The following is a 16,476-nucleotide window of genomic DNA, read 5'->3' on the forward strand; positions in this document are numbered from 1 at the left end:
CGGGCCTCAGTCAGTCAGTCAACCACAGGTTGAGGAAGTGAACGCAGCTGCCATTGGTGTTGTGATACCCTGCAGATTTACGCCAGCGAGGAACAATCTCTCGCCAGCTGAAAGGGTAGAACTGCCGACATGACTGTGGTCACCGGGCTGGCGACAAACTACATCCGGAAGAACCGTATCAGAAAGGCATTGGGTGAAATAGGCAGGTCAGTGTGGCTTATTAGTATACTAGGCAGTGTTACATAAGAAACAGACTATGTAACTGTGGGAGTAGCCTTGAGCTTGGAACAGTGAGACTATGTCCCCCTCTGCAGAGAGAAAAGAGCAACACATGCACTCAATGAGAGCCAATGAAAAGCCTGTTGCTACCCTGGAGGCAAGAATCGAAAAGGGGGAGAGAAAAAAACTCAAACTAAAATAATCATTTGGCGCTTTGTGCAAAATATTTGGTTCAACTGAAGGTTTATAAGAAACAATGTAACCATGTACAATTATCTCCCACCATGAAATGATCTGACAGATAATGGACAGAAACATTAAGAACATTTCTCTTTTTGGGGACAACATCAATTCATTCAAACCATAAAACATTCCCATGATAATCTAACAAAATAACCAACCTTTGCTTAGCCAGTATGGCAAACGTACCAGGGTCATTTAAAATGTTTTAAAAATGGGCAAACCGGCAGGTGCCTACAGATACAACTCGCAGGAGTGGCACATATCAAGATCTAGTGGGAGCCACAGTAATATGGGGCTGTGGCATCAGAAGCAATAAGTCCCCTTTGGAAAGCTGCATCACTCTCAACACCAGGCTTTCACTACACCCACTGCATCACTCAACACCAGGCTTTCACTACACCCACTGCATCACTCAACACCAGGCTTTCACTACACCCACTGCATTACTCTCAACACCAGCCTTTCACTACACCCACTGCATTACACTCAACACCAGGCTTTCACTACACCCACTGCATTACTCTCAACACCAGGCTTTCACTACACCCACTGCATTACACTCAACACCAGGCTTTCACTACACCCACTGCATTACTCTCAACACCAGGCTTTCACTACACCCACTGCATTACTCTCAACACCAGGCTTTCACTACACCCACTGCATTACTCTCAACACCAGGCTTTCACGACACCCACTGCATCACTGAACACCAGGCTTTCACTACACCCACTGCATCACTCAACACCAGGCTTTCACTACACCCACTGCATTACTCTCAACACCAGGCTTTCACTACACCCACTGCATTACTCTCAACACCAGGCTTTCACTACACCCACTGCATCACTCAACACCAGGCTTTCACTACACCCACTGCATTACTCTCAACACCAGGCTTTCACGACACCCACTGCATCACTGAACACCAGGCTTTCACTACACCCACTGCATCACTGAACACCAGGCTTTCACTACACCCACTGCATCACTGAACACCAGGCTTTCACGGCACCCACTGCATTACTCTCAACACCAGGCTTTCACTACACCCACTGCATTACTCTCAACACCAGGCTTTCACTACACCCACTGCATTACTCTCAACACCAGGCTTTCACGACACCCACTGCATCACTGAACACCAGGCTTTCACAGCACCCACTGCATCACTCTCAACACCAGGCTTTCACGACACCCACTGCATTACTCTCAACACCAGGCTTTCACGACACCCACTGCATCACTGAACACCAGGCTTTCACGGCACCCACTGCATTACTCTCAACACCAGGCTTTCACTACACCCACTGCATTACTCAACACCAGGCTTTCACTACACCCACTGCATCACTCAACACCAGGCTTTCACAGCACCCACTGCATCACTCTCAACACCAGGCTTTCACTACACCCACTGCATTACTCTCAACACCAGGCTTTCACTACACCCACTGCATCACTCAACACCAGGCTTTCACTACACCCACTGCATCACTCAACACCAGGCTTTCACAGCACCCACTGCATCACTCTCAACACCAGGCTTTCACAGCACCCACTGCATTACTCTCAACACCAGGCTTTCACTACACCCACTGCATTACTCAACACCAGGCTTTCACTACACCCACTGCATCACTCAACACCAGGCTTTCACAGCACCCACTGCATCACTCTCAACACCAGGCTTTCACTACACCCACTGCATCACTCTCAACACCAGGCTTTCACTACACCCACTGCATCACTCAACACCAGGCTTTCACAGCACCCACTGCATCACTCTCAACACCAGGCTTTCACAGCACCCACTGCATTACTCTCAACACCAGGCTTTCACAGCACCCACTGCATCACTCTCAACACCACGCTTTCACTACACCCACTGCATTTGATTGACATTTTGGCTATTCTGCCAAAATCTCTCCCTCCGTCCTTCCCACTCTCCAAATCTAGTCTTTCTCCTTCACTCCTTTCGGCGACCTCTCTCTCACTCACAGCACCCACCTCCTCCCTCTCCTTACACCTCCCCTCCCTTCCTCTCCGTCTCTCTAACCTGTGGCTAATCCTGCTGGAAGACATGCTACGCCTCCAGGAAGAAGATTTGCCAATTCAGACTCCAGTCTCTGGAGGCGATAAAGTAATGAAGAGCACATGTGAGCCCTCTCACGCACACCAGGCCCATAAAAACAGGCCTTTTACTGGAATGGAGCCGGGCCAAGCGCAGTGGTGGTGAAGCATTAAAAAAAGAGAAATTCAATTACAATGTGGATAGATTTTTATTGTTGCCCTCAAATTAAGTTCTGTACTTTTTTTTGTTTTTGTTCCCGTTGAACCACGTGTGATTTTAGAGAGGCTTCGTTTGCAGTCGAATGTGATCAGCTCTAATTATGACGGCCCGGTTATCCCTCGTCGCTTGACGGGCTAAAGTCTCAACGAGTGGAAATGCCGAATTAACGCACCCCATCGGTCTGACTTCTTACACATTTCTGCGTCGTTTCTACCTTCACTGCCTGTCATTCTACTTGTCTGCGTCCTTTCTACCTTCACTGCCTGTCATTCTACTTGTCTGCGTCGTTTCTACCTTCACTGCCTGTCATTCTACTTGTCTGCGTCGTTTCTACCTTCACTGCCTGTCATTCTACTTGTCTGCGTCCTTTCTACCTTCACTGCCTGTCATTCTACTTGTCTGCGTCCTTTCTACCTTCACTGCCTGTCATTCTACTTGTCTGCAACAGGAGGCCAAAACAACATGCTACATTTAGCATCTAAATAATCAGAACCTAAAAACAGGGGAATCAAATGTGTAAAGTAGTCAACCACAGCGCTAACAGCACAGAAGACCCAACAGTGTGTGTGTGTGAGAGAGAGAGAGAAACAGCCGCCATTCGGTACCATTCACCGCGTATCCATTTATTGTTCTGCCTGCATTGTGCCCAAGTTACTGCAATCAGCACTTTGTACAATTGCATTGATTCATCACTGCGCCACAAATCAGTCTACCGTGCAGTCTGTGTGCCCCCCCCCCCCCCCCACCAAATGAGTGCCATTACCACCCCGACTACACCACAGCTGCCATCAGCCCCATTGAGTTCCCACCACATTAGAACACAGTGTCCCATTGGGTCTTTGACTTTAGCGGGGGTATGGCTATCTATCATAGGCTCGAGAAAGAGGAACAGAAAGGCATATTTGAACATGGAGGAGCAGCAGCCCCCCTCCTTCAGAAAGTGGCTCAGTATAGCAGATGTTCACACGAGCACTAAAGAGGCCCCTGAAAAGGAGAACGCTCTATTATCTCAATCTCCAGCTATGCAGGCAGAGTGTACTCTCCCAGTCGTCACTGTCTCATTCTCCCCCTCTCATTCCTGACTCCCTCTCCCTGGTGGAGCTGCAATGGGACCAACTTTTCTACTATTTACCTTTTTACTGTTAGCAGCTGGATACAAGCTCTCTCTCGAACTCTTCACTCTACTTTAACACTGTGCAGGCGTAGTCTCAGTGTAAAAGCTCCCCCTCCTCTAACTCTTCATTTTTTGTCTGCGTCAAACTCGGCCGCCTTTTCCTCCTGCACTGCATTCACATGCAGAAACGTTTGCCCAGCTACGCAGTTCCCAAATACAGCCCACACAGCACTCATCTTGGGTGCATACATTAAGCATTTTTGTCCAATTCTAGCTAATGATGTATAGTACCAGTCAAAAGTTTGGACACCTACTCAGTCAAGGATATTTCCTTTTTTTACTATTTTTCACATTGTAGAATAATAGTGAGGACATCAAAACTATGGAATAACACATATGGAATCATGTAGTAACCAAAAAAAATAATTTAAACAACTCAAAATATATTTTATATTTGAGATTCTTCAAAGTGGCCACCCTTTGCCTTGATGATAGCTTTGCACACTATTGGCATTCTCTCAACCAGCTTCATGAGGTAGTCACCTGGAATGCATTTCAATTAACAGGTGTGCCTTGTTAAAAGTTCATTTGTGGAATGTCTTCCTTCTTAATGCGTTTGAGCCAATCAGTAGTGTTGTGATAAGGTAGGGGTGGTATACAGAAGATTGTCTTTTACCAAATAGGACTAAGTCCATATTATGGCAAGAACAGATCAAATAAGCAAAGAAAAACAGTCCATCATTACTTTAAGACTTGAAGGTCAGTCAAGCCAGAACATTAAGAACTTTGAAAGTTTCTTCAAGTGTAGCTGCAAAAACCATCAAGCACTATGATGAACTGGCTCTCATGAGGGTTACCACAGGAAAAGAAGACCCAGAGTTACCTCTGCTGCAGAGGATAAGTTCATTGGAGTTACCAGCCTCAGAAATTGCAGCTCAAATAAATGCTTCAGAGTTCAAGTAACAGACACCTAACTGTTCAGAGGAGACTGCATGAATCAGGCCTTCATTTTATTTTACCTTTTAAAAAAAAATCTAGGCAAGTATTCTATTATTTTACAATAACAGCCTATCCCAGCCAAACCGTAACTATGCTGGTCCAATTGTGAGCCGCCCGATGGGACTCCCAACCGATTGTGATAAAGCACCAATAAGAAGGAGATTTGCTTGGACCAAGAAACATGAGCAATGGATATTAGACCAGTGGAAATCTGTCCTTTAAAAAAAAAAAAAAAAAAAACTTTTTATATTTTTGGTTCCCAACCGCCGTGTCTTTGTGAGACGCAGAGTCGGTGAACGGATGATCTCTGAATGTGTGGTTCCCACCATGAAGCATGGAGGTGGTGGTGTGATGGTGCTTTGCTGGTGACACTGTGTGATTTATTTAGAATTCAAGGCACACTTAACCAGCATGGCTACCACAACATTCTGCAGAGATACGCCATCCTATCTGGTTTGCGCTTAGTGGGACTATCATTTGTTTTTCATCAGGACAATGACTCGACAACTCCAGGCTGTGTAAGGGCTATTTGACCGATAAGGAGAGTGCTGGAGGGCTGCACAATCACCCAACCTCAAACCAATCAGAACCTCAAACCAAGTGAGAAAGTTTGGGATCAGTATATGTGGGAGTGCTCAGTATATGTGGGAACTCCTACAAGACTGTTGGAAAAGCATTCTTCATGAAGCTGGTTGAGAGAATGCCAAGAGTGTGCAAAGGGTGGCTACTTTGAAGAATCTGAAATATATTTTGATTTGTTTAACATTTGTTTTGGTGACTACATGATTCCACGTGTGTTATTTCATAGTTGATGTCTTCACTATTATTCTACAATGTAGAAAATAGTAAAAAAAAATAAAGAAAACTCCTTGAATGAGTAGGTGTGTCCAAACGTTTGACTGGCACTGTATGTAAACTCTGGACTGCTGACGCTACATATTGGCCATTGAGAAGCTTTGAAGCCACTGGTCAGCCATATTGGCACTTCCTAATAAGAGCAGTCCTCTTAATGGAATTCTACACTATTTACATTCAAAATGTTTCAAGCAAGGGCAGAATTACATGTATTGAAGTATTGTTTGATGTAGTGCGGACAGTAACATTGGTAAAAAAAAACACAAGGAAAATGGCATGAAGGTGTCTAATATAATACATTTTTCAAAAAGAAAACGTAGACAATGAATGCGTTTCAATAGCTTCCAAAATCGTACATTTTTTTACAAAAAAACAAGACAAGGAAAATGGCATGAAGGTGTCTAATATAATACATTTTTCAAAAAGAAAACGTAGACAATGAATGCGTTTCAATAGCTTCCAAAATCGTACATTTTTTTACACAATTGATGAGTACCAAGATGGCTGTGAGGTGGCTTCAATACCACCGCCCCCCCACCGTCCGTCATCCAGGGTTTATACACTTCATCGGTCTAGAACACTCTACAGAGACAGCATATACGGATCGGAGCACGGCTGGCGTGCCGTTTTTAACCAGATAGCTAGCAAGCTGCTTGCGGAGTAACCTACAGCCTACTGGCACAAAACGAAATAACACAAATCCAACCTAAAAATGTCCATTACGTGAAGCCGGAAGTAGGCTTTAGAAAAGGGGGCACGAGTCTGTGCCGAGAAGCACACTGATAGAACAAAGGCTAAGAGAAAAGATGAGGTGACTTTACGTCTGATAAACATTCAAGTCAACATAAAGGTGTTAGAAATAAAAATGCTACCGTTCCAACACGAGACCAGAGCAACATTTCAGTTACCTCCATTCCCTTCACGTTACAGTCGCATGAGAGGGAGAAAGTCTCCAAAGACTAACCAATATGTTGGTAAGCGCCGGGGAAGCGTAACGGCGTCAAAGACTTGAGCAAGACAGAGCACGTAGCCTACGTGCCTTGTTGAGGCTGATAAAAGCCAGAGTGAATCATAAGCGTTGAACTAAACCCTTGGGGCCTCTTTTACACTAGACTAGTGTAACGACACATACTATCTCCATGATCCATATTTTTGCAGTGTACAGAGACAGATCGAGATCACATACCCCCCCCCTCGAGTGGTACAATGTGAAGACAATGGCTCTCCAAAGCCACACGTTCCTGCAAGAATTACCTTAATACCTGTGACAGCATTTTTGTTCTGTTAGCCAATTAAAAGGCTTTTCAAAACGTACACACGTTTGTGAATCGTTGCATTAATCGAGTGTGCAACACTATGTTCGACATGGCTTAAATGATAAGCTCTTGTATAGTTTGAAAACAAACAAAACCTTATTTTGTTTGTCTGTATAGATGGGGAGGCAGGTAGCCGAGATTTTCGGTTGCTAGATCGAAGCTCGAGCTCACAAGGTAAAAACTGTCATCCTGCCCCCGAACAAGACGGTTAAACTCACTGTTCCAAGGCAGTCATTCTAAATAAGAATTTGTTCTTAACTGACTTGCCTAGTTAAATAAAAGGTAAAAAAAATAAAAATAAAAAGTTGCATACCGTTTTGTCACGAAAGCTACAACTTCAGAGGCTTAAAAAAAAAAAAACGTCCTCAAAACTAGGATCAACCACTATTTAAATGTGTTACTAGGGTGGAGCCTTCCAGCCAAAATGAGTGAATGGAAGTTGTGAACTGAAAGTGACGCTTTCTTCATCTCAGTGGTTTTTAGGCTCAGAGTTCCTCTTTGCTGGCTGGCTACATGCCTCAGTTGAGAGGCCCAGGAAAGGAGCAGCAGCACGCTGGTGTTTTAAAAAGCCTTGGAGCTGGAATGAGCCGGAATGCTTCCCCAAGCCCAGTCCAGAGCCCCCCCCCCCCGGCTCTCTCCACATCTGCTGCTCTGAAGTAAACCCCTGTGGCTCAGTGAGAGCACAGGCCTCTTTCCAAGCCTCCACTCTCCTCCCTCTTGCCCCCTTGCTCCCCCATCCGGGGCCGACTCCAGGAAAATTATCAAAACATTAAAAAGAGGAGTAGGGTGAGAGAGAAGAAAGCTGAAGCACTGGAGGAAAGGGAGAGAGAGCGGATCTGCCAGATCCCACCAGTGTCAGGCAATAAATCACAAACACTCTGAAGCAACAAGACTCTCTCACTCCCGCCCAGAGCCCTCCTCAGAACCTCTCCCCCTTAGCCAACCCAGGCACCCAAGCCCCTCTCCTCTGCCCCCAGCCCGCCTTCAGCTCTGATCACTCAGCTCACCAACAGCTTTCAGCCCCTTCCCTCCAGCCCCTCATCTTGCTCCCAGCATCAAGCTCTCTGCCTCTCCACCCCTTTCCTTAACTGGGTCACAGAGACTTTCTTCTCCTAGTGCTACATTCACACTCGCTCTGGGCTCAGCGCTGCCACTCAACCGTTCAACACAGGCCCCTTCATATGGCTCCTCGCTCACCCTGCTATCCCCAGCTAAACAATTTCACAATCACACCACAAAGAACAAGGAATGGAAACCTGGCAACCAGAGTCTGTTTTATAGGTGAGCAGAGGACTACCAAAGACAAAGAGCCCGCATATAGGATACGGCGTCCTTAAGTGGCCATATAGAATTGTGTCGGTTTTGACCGAAATAGCCTGGGTTGTTTGTTTTATAATAGCTCACTTGTTATTCTTTGCGCCGGTAGATCAATTATGTATCACTGTAAAAAAAAAGAACAAGACAATGGTGTGATATGTAATCTCGTTGACACTTCAAGTCTACCAGCCTAATGGCTGGTGTAACCGATGTGAAATGGCTAGCTAGTTAGCGGGGTGCGTGCTAATAGCGTTTCAAACAACACTCGCTCTGAGACTTGGAGTGGTTATTCCACTTGCTCTGCAAGGGCCGTGGCTTTTGTGGAGCGATGGGTGGGCGCTGCTTCGAGTGTGGCTGTTGACGATGTGTTCCTGGTTCGAGCCCAGGTAGACGGAAGCTATACTGTTACACTGGCAATACTACAGTGTCTATAAGAACATCCAATTGTCAAAGGTATATGAAATACAAATGGTATAGAGAAATAGTCCTATAAGTCTCATGTTAAAAGGAACCACCAACTTTCATATGTTCTCATGTTCTGAGCAAACATTAGCTTTTTTACATGGCACATATTGCATTGTCACTACTCCAACACTTTTGTATTATTTAAACCAAATTGAACATGTTTCATTATTTATTTGGAGGCTAAATGGATTTTTTTATAGATGTATTATATTAAGTTAAAATAGGTGTTTATTCAGTATTGTTGTAATTGTCATTATTACAAATAAATAAAATACATTTTATTTTTAAAATTAGAATCGGCATCGGCTTTTTTGGGGTCCTCCAATAAATCGGTATTGGCGTTGAAAAATCATAATCGGTCGACCTCTAGTTTCAACATCTAGATGAAAGCATTCCCAGAAGAGAGGAAGCTGTTATAGCAGCAAAGGGAGGACCAATTCCATACTAATGCCCATGGTTATGGAATGAGATGTTCAAAGAGGTGTCCACATACTTCTGGTTATGTAGTGTAGAATGACGGGTGCAAAAACATTACTTTGTGCCCAAAGGGAAATTGAATTTGATCTCTTTTCGATGCAGGCCAAGAGGAGTAACAAAGAGAAGTGCTCCAGAGGTCCAATTGGTGGGCTGGTACCAGGTGCTGCGCAGCAACACAATGCGCTGGGCGCTGGACCAGAGCCAAGCACCATTGTCCTCCGGCCCTGGTTAGCATTCAGTGGGGCTACTGCGAGCACTCCCACTTGTTATCAAGGCTGACATTGTAGAGTCCCACCATATAAATCGTCTTTCTCTGGTAGCATTTGATGCTGGGCCAAAGTAACCACATGGACCAAACTGCAAGGGCAAGTGCAAATGAGGTAACTGAAACAAAAAAATAAAAGCAAACAATGTCAACTGACTTGCTTGACCCTATAGGCCTATTTCTTTTGAAATAAAGAAAGAGTCGAGACAATGGCTCCCTTGCAAACATTGGCACATGGTCCGCTTACTACAACGATTGGAATCGCCTAGGAATCAACATTCCCAAACAGATTTCCGTTGGAAACACAAAACCACCTGATTGGAAAAAATATATAACCAAACTCAACCATTTATCCTTTCCAGTGATGGAAACATGGATGTCTCAATGTATGGTGGATTATGCAAAATGGGTCCATTTTTTTTGCACCTTTATCTCATTACATTTACATTACATTTAAGTCATTTAGCAGACGCTCTCATCCAGAGCGACTTATCTCCTGAATGTTTTGGCATTCTGGTCCAGATAATAACTTTGACCACTTCTTCCATGGGCAAACATGGAAGGAAAGTTGTTTAAATCAAACAGAACGCTATAAAAACGTGATAGAATTCAAAATGGATTCACCCGTAGGCTACTTATCCATGTTCTTCAACATGAACTGACAAGCTGCTACTACTAGAAATCGGTTGCTTAAATCTTTTAACCTGAGTACTACAACAAAAACAGTAGCTAAATGGAATGGAAGTACTGTTCTGATTAAAATATATTATTATATTATTATATTATAAAATCATTGAGGGAAATTAGAGTTTAATCAAGAGGCATTCAGCCATGGTTTGGTTAGCTAGATAGCTAACGTTAGCATAACTACCTAGCTACTGTACTTCTATGCTAATTAAGTTTGATGTTACTACAGAAAAACCTGGGAATATGTTTATGGTTGAATTTTCCTGAAGTTTTCCTTCAAAATTGCTGCTCAAACCTGCATGCATAGCGTAGCGAGAGAGACAGCACTACTCTGCTGCTTGCTGAGAAAGCACAGTGTCAGCAGAGCGTGTTGTGCTTAAAAGGGTTCGTGCGGCAAAGAAATGGAGATGCCATTCATAAATAATACATGTCACACGTACTCTGATGTCCAAACTTGTGAACTTGTGAAACATAGACGTCTATGACGTTCTGCATTTCTGTATAGTACAGATCACGTACAACTGATGTCAATATAATTCTGTTACCTGGTGATAATCCACTTCACTTACTGTAGTTACAGTTTTTCTAACTCAAGATGTCTTATCATAGCTAACACCCCATTGTTTCTGCAGACATCAGACTTCACTTGGGGTGGATATTTAACCTGTAAAAGTCTAGGCCGTTGGGGTGGTTCTACTCAGCTAACATGGAATTATTTTACGACGGTCATGCCATGGATCACTTAGCCATTTGATTTTGACATAATACCCCTTTAGGTATAAAATATATATACAGTCCATTCAGAAAGTATTAGGACAAGTTGACTTTTACCATATTTTGTTACATTACAGCCTTATTCTAAAAATGAATAAATAGTCCCCCCCCCCCTCATCAATCTACACAATATCCCATAATGACAAAGTGAAATCTGTTTTTTAGAAATGTTTGCAAATGTATAAAGAAATATAAAACAGAAATGCCTTATTTACATAATTATTCAGACCATTTGCTATGAACCTCAAAATTGAGTGCAGATGCATCCTGTTTCCATTGACCAACTGTGGTAAATTCAATTGATGGGACATGACTTGGAAAGGCACACACCGGTCTACATAAGGTCCCACAGTTGACAGTACATGTCAGAGCAAAAACCAAGCCATGAGGTCGAAGGAATTATACGTTGAGCTGCACAGATCTGGGGAAAGGTACCAAAGCATTTCTGCACCATTGAAGGTCAGAGAAAACATTGGCCACCATAATTCTCAAATGAAATAAGTTAGGAACAACCAAGACTCTTCCTAGAGCTGGCCGCCTGGTCAAACTGAGCAATCGGGGGAGAAGAGCTTTGGGGTCACTCTGACAGAGCTCTAGAGTTCCACTGTGGAGATGGTTGTCCTTCTTGCAAGTTCTCCCATCTCTTCAACACTTCGCCAATCAGGCCTTTATGGTAGTGGCCAGATGGAAGACACTCCTCAGTAAAAAAAAGCACATGACAGCTCATTTGGGAGTTTAGCCAAAAGGCACCTAAAGGTCTCTCAGACCATGAGAAAAAAAGATTATCTGGTCTGATGAAACCAAGATTGAACTATTTGGCCAAAATGCCAAGTGTCACATCTGGAGGAGGAAACCTGGCACCATTCCTACGGTGAAGCATGGTGGTGGCAGCATCATGCTGTGGGGATTTTTTTCAGTGCACGGACTGGGAGACTAGTCAGGATCGAGGGAAAGATGAATGGAGCAAAGTACAGAGAGATCCTTGATGAAAAACTACTACAGAGCGCTCAGGATCTCAGGCTGGGGCGAAGGTTCGCCTTCCAACGACACTAAGCAAACAGCCAAGACAATGCAGTAGTGGCTTTCAGATAAGTCTCTGAATGTCTGAGAGTGGCCCAGCCAGAGCCAGAACCCAATCAAAAATCTCTGGAGAGACCTGAAAATAGCTGCGCATCGACGCTCTCTATCCAGTCTGACAGAGCTTGAGAGGATCTGCAGAGAAGAATGGGAGAAACTCCCCCAAATACAGGTGTGCCAAGCTTGTAGCATCATACCCAAGAAGACAAGGCTGTAATCATTGCCAAAGGTGCTTCAAGTACTGAGTAAAGGGTCTGAATACTTATGTAAAAGGTTGTATGGGCACGTGACAAATACAATGTTATTTAAAAAATATATTTTTATAACTTTGCCAAAATTTCTAAAAACCTGTTTTTTCTTTGTCATTATGGGGGTATTGTGTGTAAGGGGGGGGGGGCAATTTAATCCGTTTTAGAATAAGGCTGTAACATAACAAAATGTGGAAAAGGTCACGGGGTCTGAATACTTTATATAATAATAATAATATATGCCATTTAGCTGACGCTTTTATCCAAAGCGACTTACAGTCATGTGTGCATACATTCTACGTATGGGTGGTCCCGGGAATCGAACCCACTACCCTGGCGTTACAAGCGCCATGCTCTACCAACTGAGCCACAGAAGGACCACTTTCCTAATGCACTGTATACAACTGAGGGATGATTGAACACTCAATTTAGGGGAAGGGTATTCACGAAGCAGCCTACCATCTGGATTTGCTTTGAGCGTGAAAAAGTCTCTTAGATTAAATCTAACAAAAGGGTTTGTAAGGGGCGATGTATCTAAAAACTCATTGGTCATGTTACCAAGAGAGTAGTCTGTATGAAAGATGAACCATTCCATCACCGCAGGGTTTACATGGCAGCTTGGCTGCAAACCAATGGTGGATTAGTCTTCGGAATGTCATTGTGTTTCAGCAACTGGCTGTTAATGCAGGAGAAAAGTTTGGCTTAACTGCGTGGGGCCTACTCAATCAAAACCTGTGGGTGTGGGAGGCATGTAAAAATATATATATATATATTTTTAACAATACCCATGCGGTTTGAAATTGTTTAATAGCTTTGTTTGTTTTTTTTACACTGAACATCGTTTTGTTTAGTACTGTACAAACAAACACAACTGCATCCCAATACCTGGTACCAGAAACATGGTATTGGGGTTTGGTTGAAGAAGGCAGACTGTTAATAACTCACCTTGTTCATCACCAGAGTCAGCCTTGGAAGAGCCCGGGGCCATGGGTAAGGGTCTGGGGGGTCTCGGCTTGGGAGTGGGAGGAGAGATCCTCTTCTTCCCAATGAACTCCACATATGTCCCAGGGAAGTCCCCCTTTTCCTGAGTGGTTTCATTGAAGCCAGGCAGCCAGCCAATGTCCTCGGGCCTTTCCTCCAGGCCGTCGCTGTACCCGAGAGCCCCCAGGGCCCCTTTGGTCACTGTTAAGATGTCCCCCACATGGAGGTTAATGTCCTCCTCTCTCTCCTTCTTGTAGTCGTAAAGTGCCCTGTACTGATATCCTTCCGCAGCCATCGTGATTACTGATTTTCCACAGGGCTGTTATTTCTTTAGAAAATAAACACTGTGTGAATAACTTGTTCGGGCAGGTCCCACCAATTGGTTACTCTTCTTGTTTTTCTGAGAATGTATTAACTGAGCCAACACACTTCGGGCCAAAAAAGAGAAACACAACACGTATTGAACGTTCTAGTCCTCAATAGTTCTCTGGGTGATTGTGTTTTTTAAAAACTTGTCTTTAGGACATTCTCAAAAGCACCCCTGTGGTGCCTCCGGCAGTGTGTTTCCATCAGTATGTGGCCTGCAGCAGTAGCCTTGAGAATGTACCCCTGACCTGCAATACAGAGCAGAAGAAGCCATTTGCAACATGTTGCGTAAGACAATTTATTATCAAGTACAGATTAGTGGTGGTGGTGGTGGCTACATTTACAAGAAAGGAACCAGCAACAATACCCAATGCTGTCATATGGTGGTTTCCTCACTAGGGCCAATATGATTAGTTCCGCTGAATAAACCCAATATTCAAACAAACAGTGGTTGAATGAGCACCAAAATATAAGTTATAAACTAATTAAAAGGTTTACGTTTACATAATGTCTGAGCTGGAACGCAAACAGACAAAGTAGTTAGATGAAGAAAAAAAAAACATTTTGGTCATGCTTTTCATCCATGATGAAATGCAAATAAAACAAGATATCGTATGCACCAGTCACGTAGCTACAATGTGACGCTACAACAAGCAATAGAAATGCAGCTTTGGTATAAACTATCTAGTTAATTACCGTTTTATATCGTTACACTCTATAGCAGCATAGTAGTAGCTAGTTACTGGAACTACCTAACGCCAAAGTAGTGCTAGCTTTACCACAGACAATGGGCTTTTAGGCTCAAAATGACACCTGGCATGTTGACAGCTAATTGGTAAATTAACATGAAGTAATCTGAAGCGTTCACGTTATGTCTAACATTGTAAGACCTGGCGAGTAACGACGTGTTGCATGAATAACGTGACACGTCGTTATTGCGACCGTTAGCTAGCTGTGTTGCACGAGCAGTCGAAATGTCTAACGTCAACTGAACTTGCTAGCGATCTGACTTGAGCTACTTTCTTTTAACAATGTGACGTTACACGCCAAGTCAATATTAAATACACACAATTCGTTAGCGAGTAAAAGCGACACGACACAATGCTGACGGTAAAAGCACAGTATTTAGCCTGTATGCATTGCTAACGTGCTTAGCCTACATCATGGCTAGCTAGCTAAAACATACTAAGCACACAGCTTAAGAGGAGGACGACTCACATGCATGTGAGGGCGAATCGGATGAATCCTGCTTCCTTCCCGTGTGCCCACACAATTATACTCCTATCCCCCCCCAAAAAATATATACCTCGTTACGTTAGCCAGACAAAGCCAACAGCCTCTGGAAGTACCGATAAAGTTGTCGATCAATCGACAAAAAAAAATTAATCCATGACTTAAAAGGTGGGTTTTAATCTTCTTTGCTAATTGCTCCGATTTGTACTCTATCGATATACGAGAGCAAGTTCACGTACAAATTTCAGCGAGGTTCCGTGCTTTTCCGAGAGGCATGTCAGTGGCGTGACCATAGTGGTGAGTAGGAGGAGTAATTCTTCTTCTTCGGTGGGGTTCAACGGCGGTTGGCATCCAATATCCACTACCGCCCCCAACTGGACTATAGTATAAATCCATTATACTTTGGGAAAGGGGAAAAGTAAAAAACACCCTTCCAAGCTACATTCATTAAAACCAGTGGTGTGTATTCGTGGATGCCAAGGGAAACCAGACTTCCCCAAAAAATGGACAAAAAAAATAAATACAAAATACATATCAAATAATATCTTAATAATAATATCTTTCGTCTCTGTGTTTCCCTTCAATTCTCAAGAGGCTGAATGTATCTCACTGGAGAAACATCAGAGTGAGAGAAACAGCCCCCCAAAAATGTTTTTTAAATAAACCGTGTCAGTTTGGATTTGGCTTCACACCAATTACAAAACATCAAGCCAAACGTCATTGACAGACAAAAACTTGAATTGTTGCATCTCGTTGTGTCGTTGTCCTCCGGTGACTAGCTAGCTAAAATTGTCCCTTTCCAAAATTAGCCATGGAAGGAGATAGAGATTTAGACATGTGGTTTCACTTAATTTTCCTCGCTGGACAATGATTACAACGGCAGTTCTGATAAAACCATAAATTCATACATTGTGCATCTGGCCTGGGAGGATGGAGTTTCAATATGTAGCTAGATGTAGTAGGCTAATGTTAACTAGCTGGCCTGGTGCATCGTTTACCATGAAAGGAAGTTAGGCTATCAAGCAAGCATTTTAGCCAGGTTGCCTAGGACAACATAATCTAAACGCGTGAACCATTTCGTCAACATGATAGATAGGAGGACGGCATTGGCATTTCTCTACAAGTAGGATGAGTCAACATGTTTTTTCTACTTCTACACACACACACACACACACACACACACACACACACACACACACACACACACACACACACACACACACACACACACACACACACACACACACACACACACACAGAAATCAGTACTATGAACAGCCACGTGATATTTAGCTTACGTTGATTGGACTAAATTGTTTTTGGAATCTTTTAGTATAATACATTGACAAGTAAGCATAGGGGATTTGATGATGTTGAAATGTTGAAGTTGAAATGGTGCTGGACTAGTGGAGCTAGCTCACTCACATACCTTACTGAAACATACTGTATCACTTTTTGGCTTTTCCCTTACTGCTGGCACATATCTACTTCCCACAGGTATCCTCTTAGGACGCCTCACCTTTGACCAATCCTCCTCTACTTTCTTC

At 43.5% G+C, this 16,476-nt stretch overlaps 1 protein-coding gene across 2 annotated transcripts in view; it reads right to left on the reverse strand.

Moving 5' to 3' along the window:
- LOC118385486 (phosphatidylinositol 3-kinase regulatory subunit alpha-like) overlaps window positions 1–15,244 on the reverse strand; it is a 108,493-nt gene extending 93,249 nt beyond the window's left edge. Inside the window, exons 1-2 of one of the 2 annotated variants that reach the window (XM_052521463.1) lie at window positions 15,003–15,244; window positions 13,295–13,944 (exon numbers count right to left, since the gene is read on the reverse strand). In XM_052521463.1, the coding sequence (XP_052377423.1) occupies window positions 13,295–13,625 (331 nt within the window). In that variant the 5' untranslated portion in view covers window positions 13,626–13,944; window positions 15,003–15,244. Of the gene's footprint in view, window positions 1–13,294; window positions 13,945–14,914 lie in introns of both variants that reach the window. The other variant, XM_052521462.1, reaches the window with a different exon arrangement.
- Between the last annotated feature and the right edge of the window lie 1,232 nt (window positions 15,245–16,476).

This window comes from Oncorhynchus keta, chromosome 6 (assembly GCF_023373465.1).
Source record: "Oncorhynchus keta strain PuntledgeMale-10-30-2019 chromosome 6, Oket_V2, whole genome shotgun sequence".
In the NCBI taxonomy this organism is placed as follows: domain Eukaryota; kingdom Metazoa; phylum Chordata; class Actinopteri; order Salmoniformes; family Salmonidae; genus Oncorhynchus; species Oncorhynchus keta.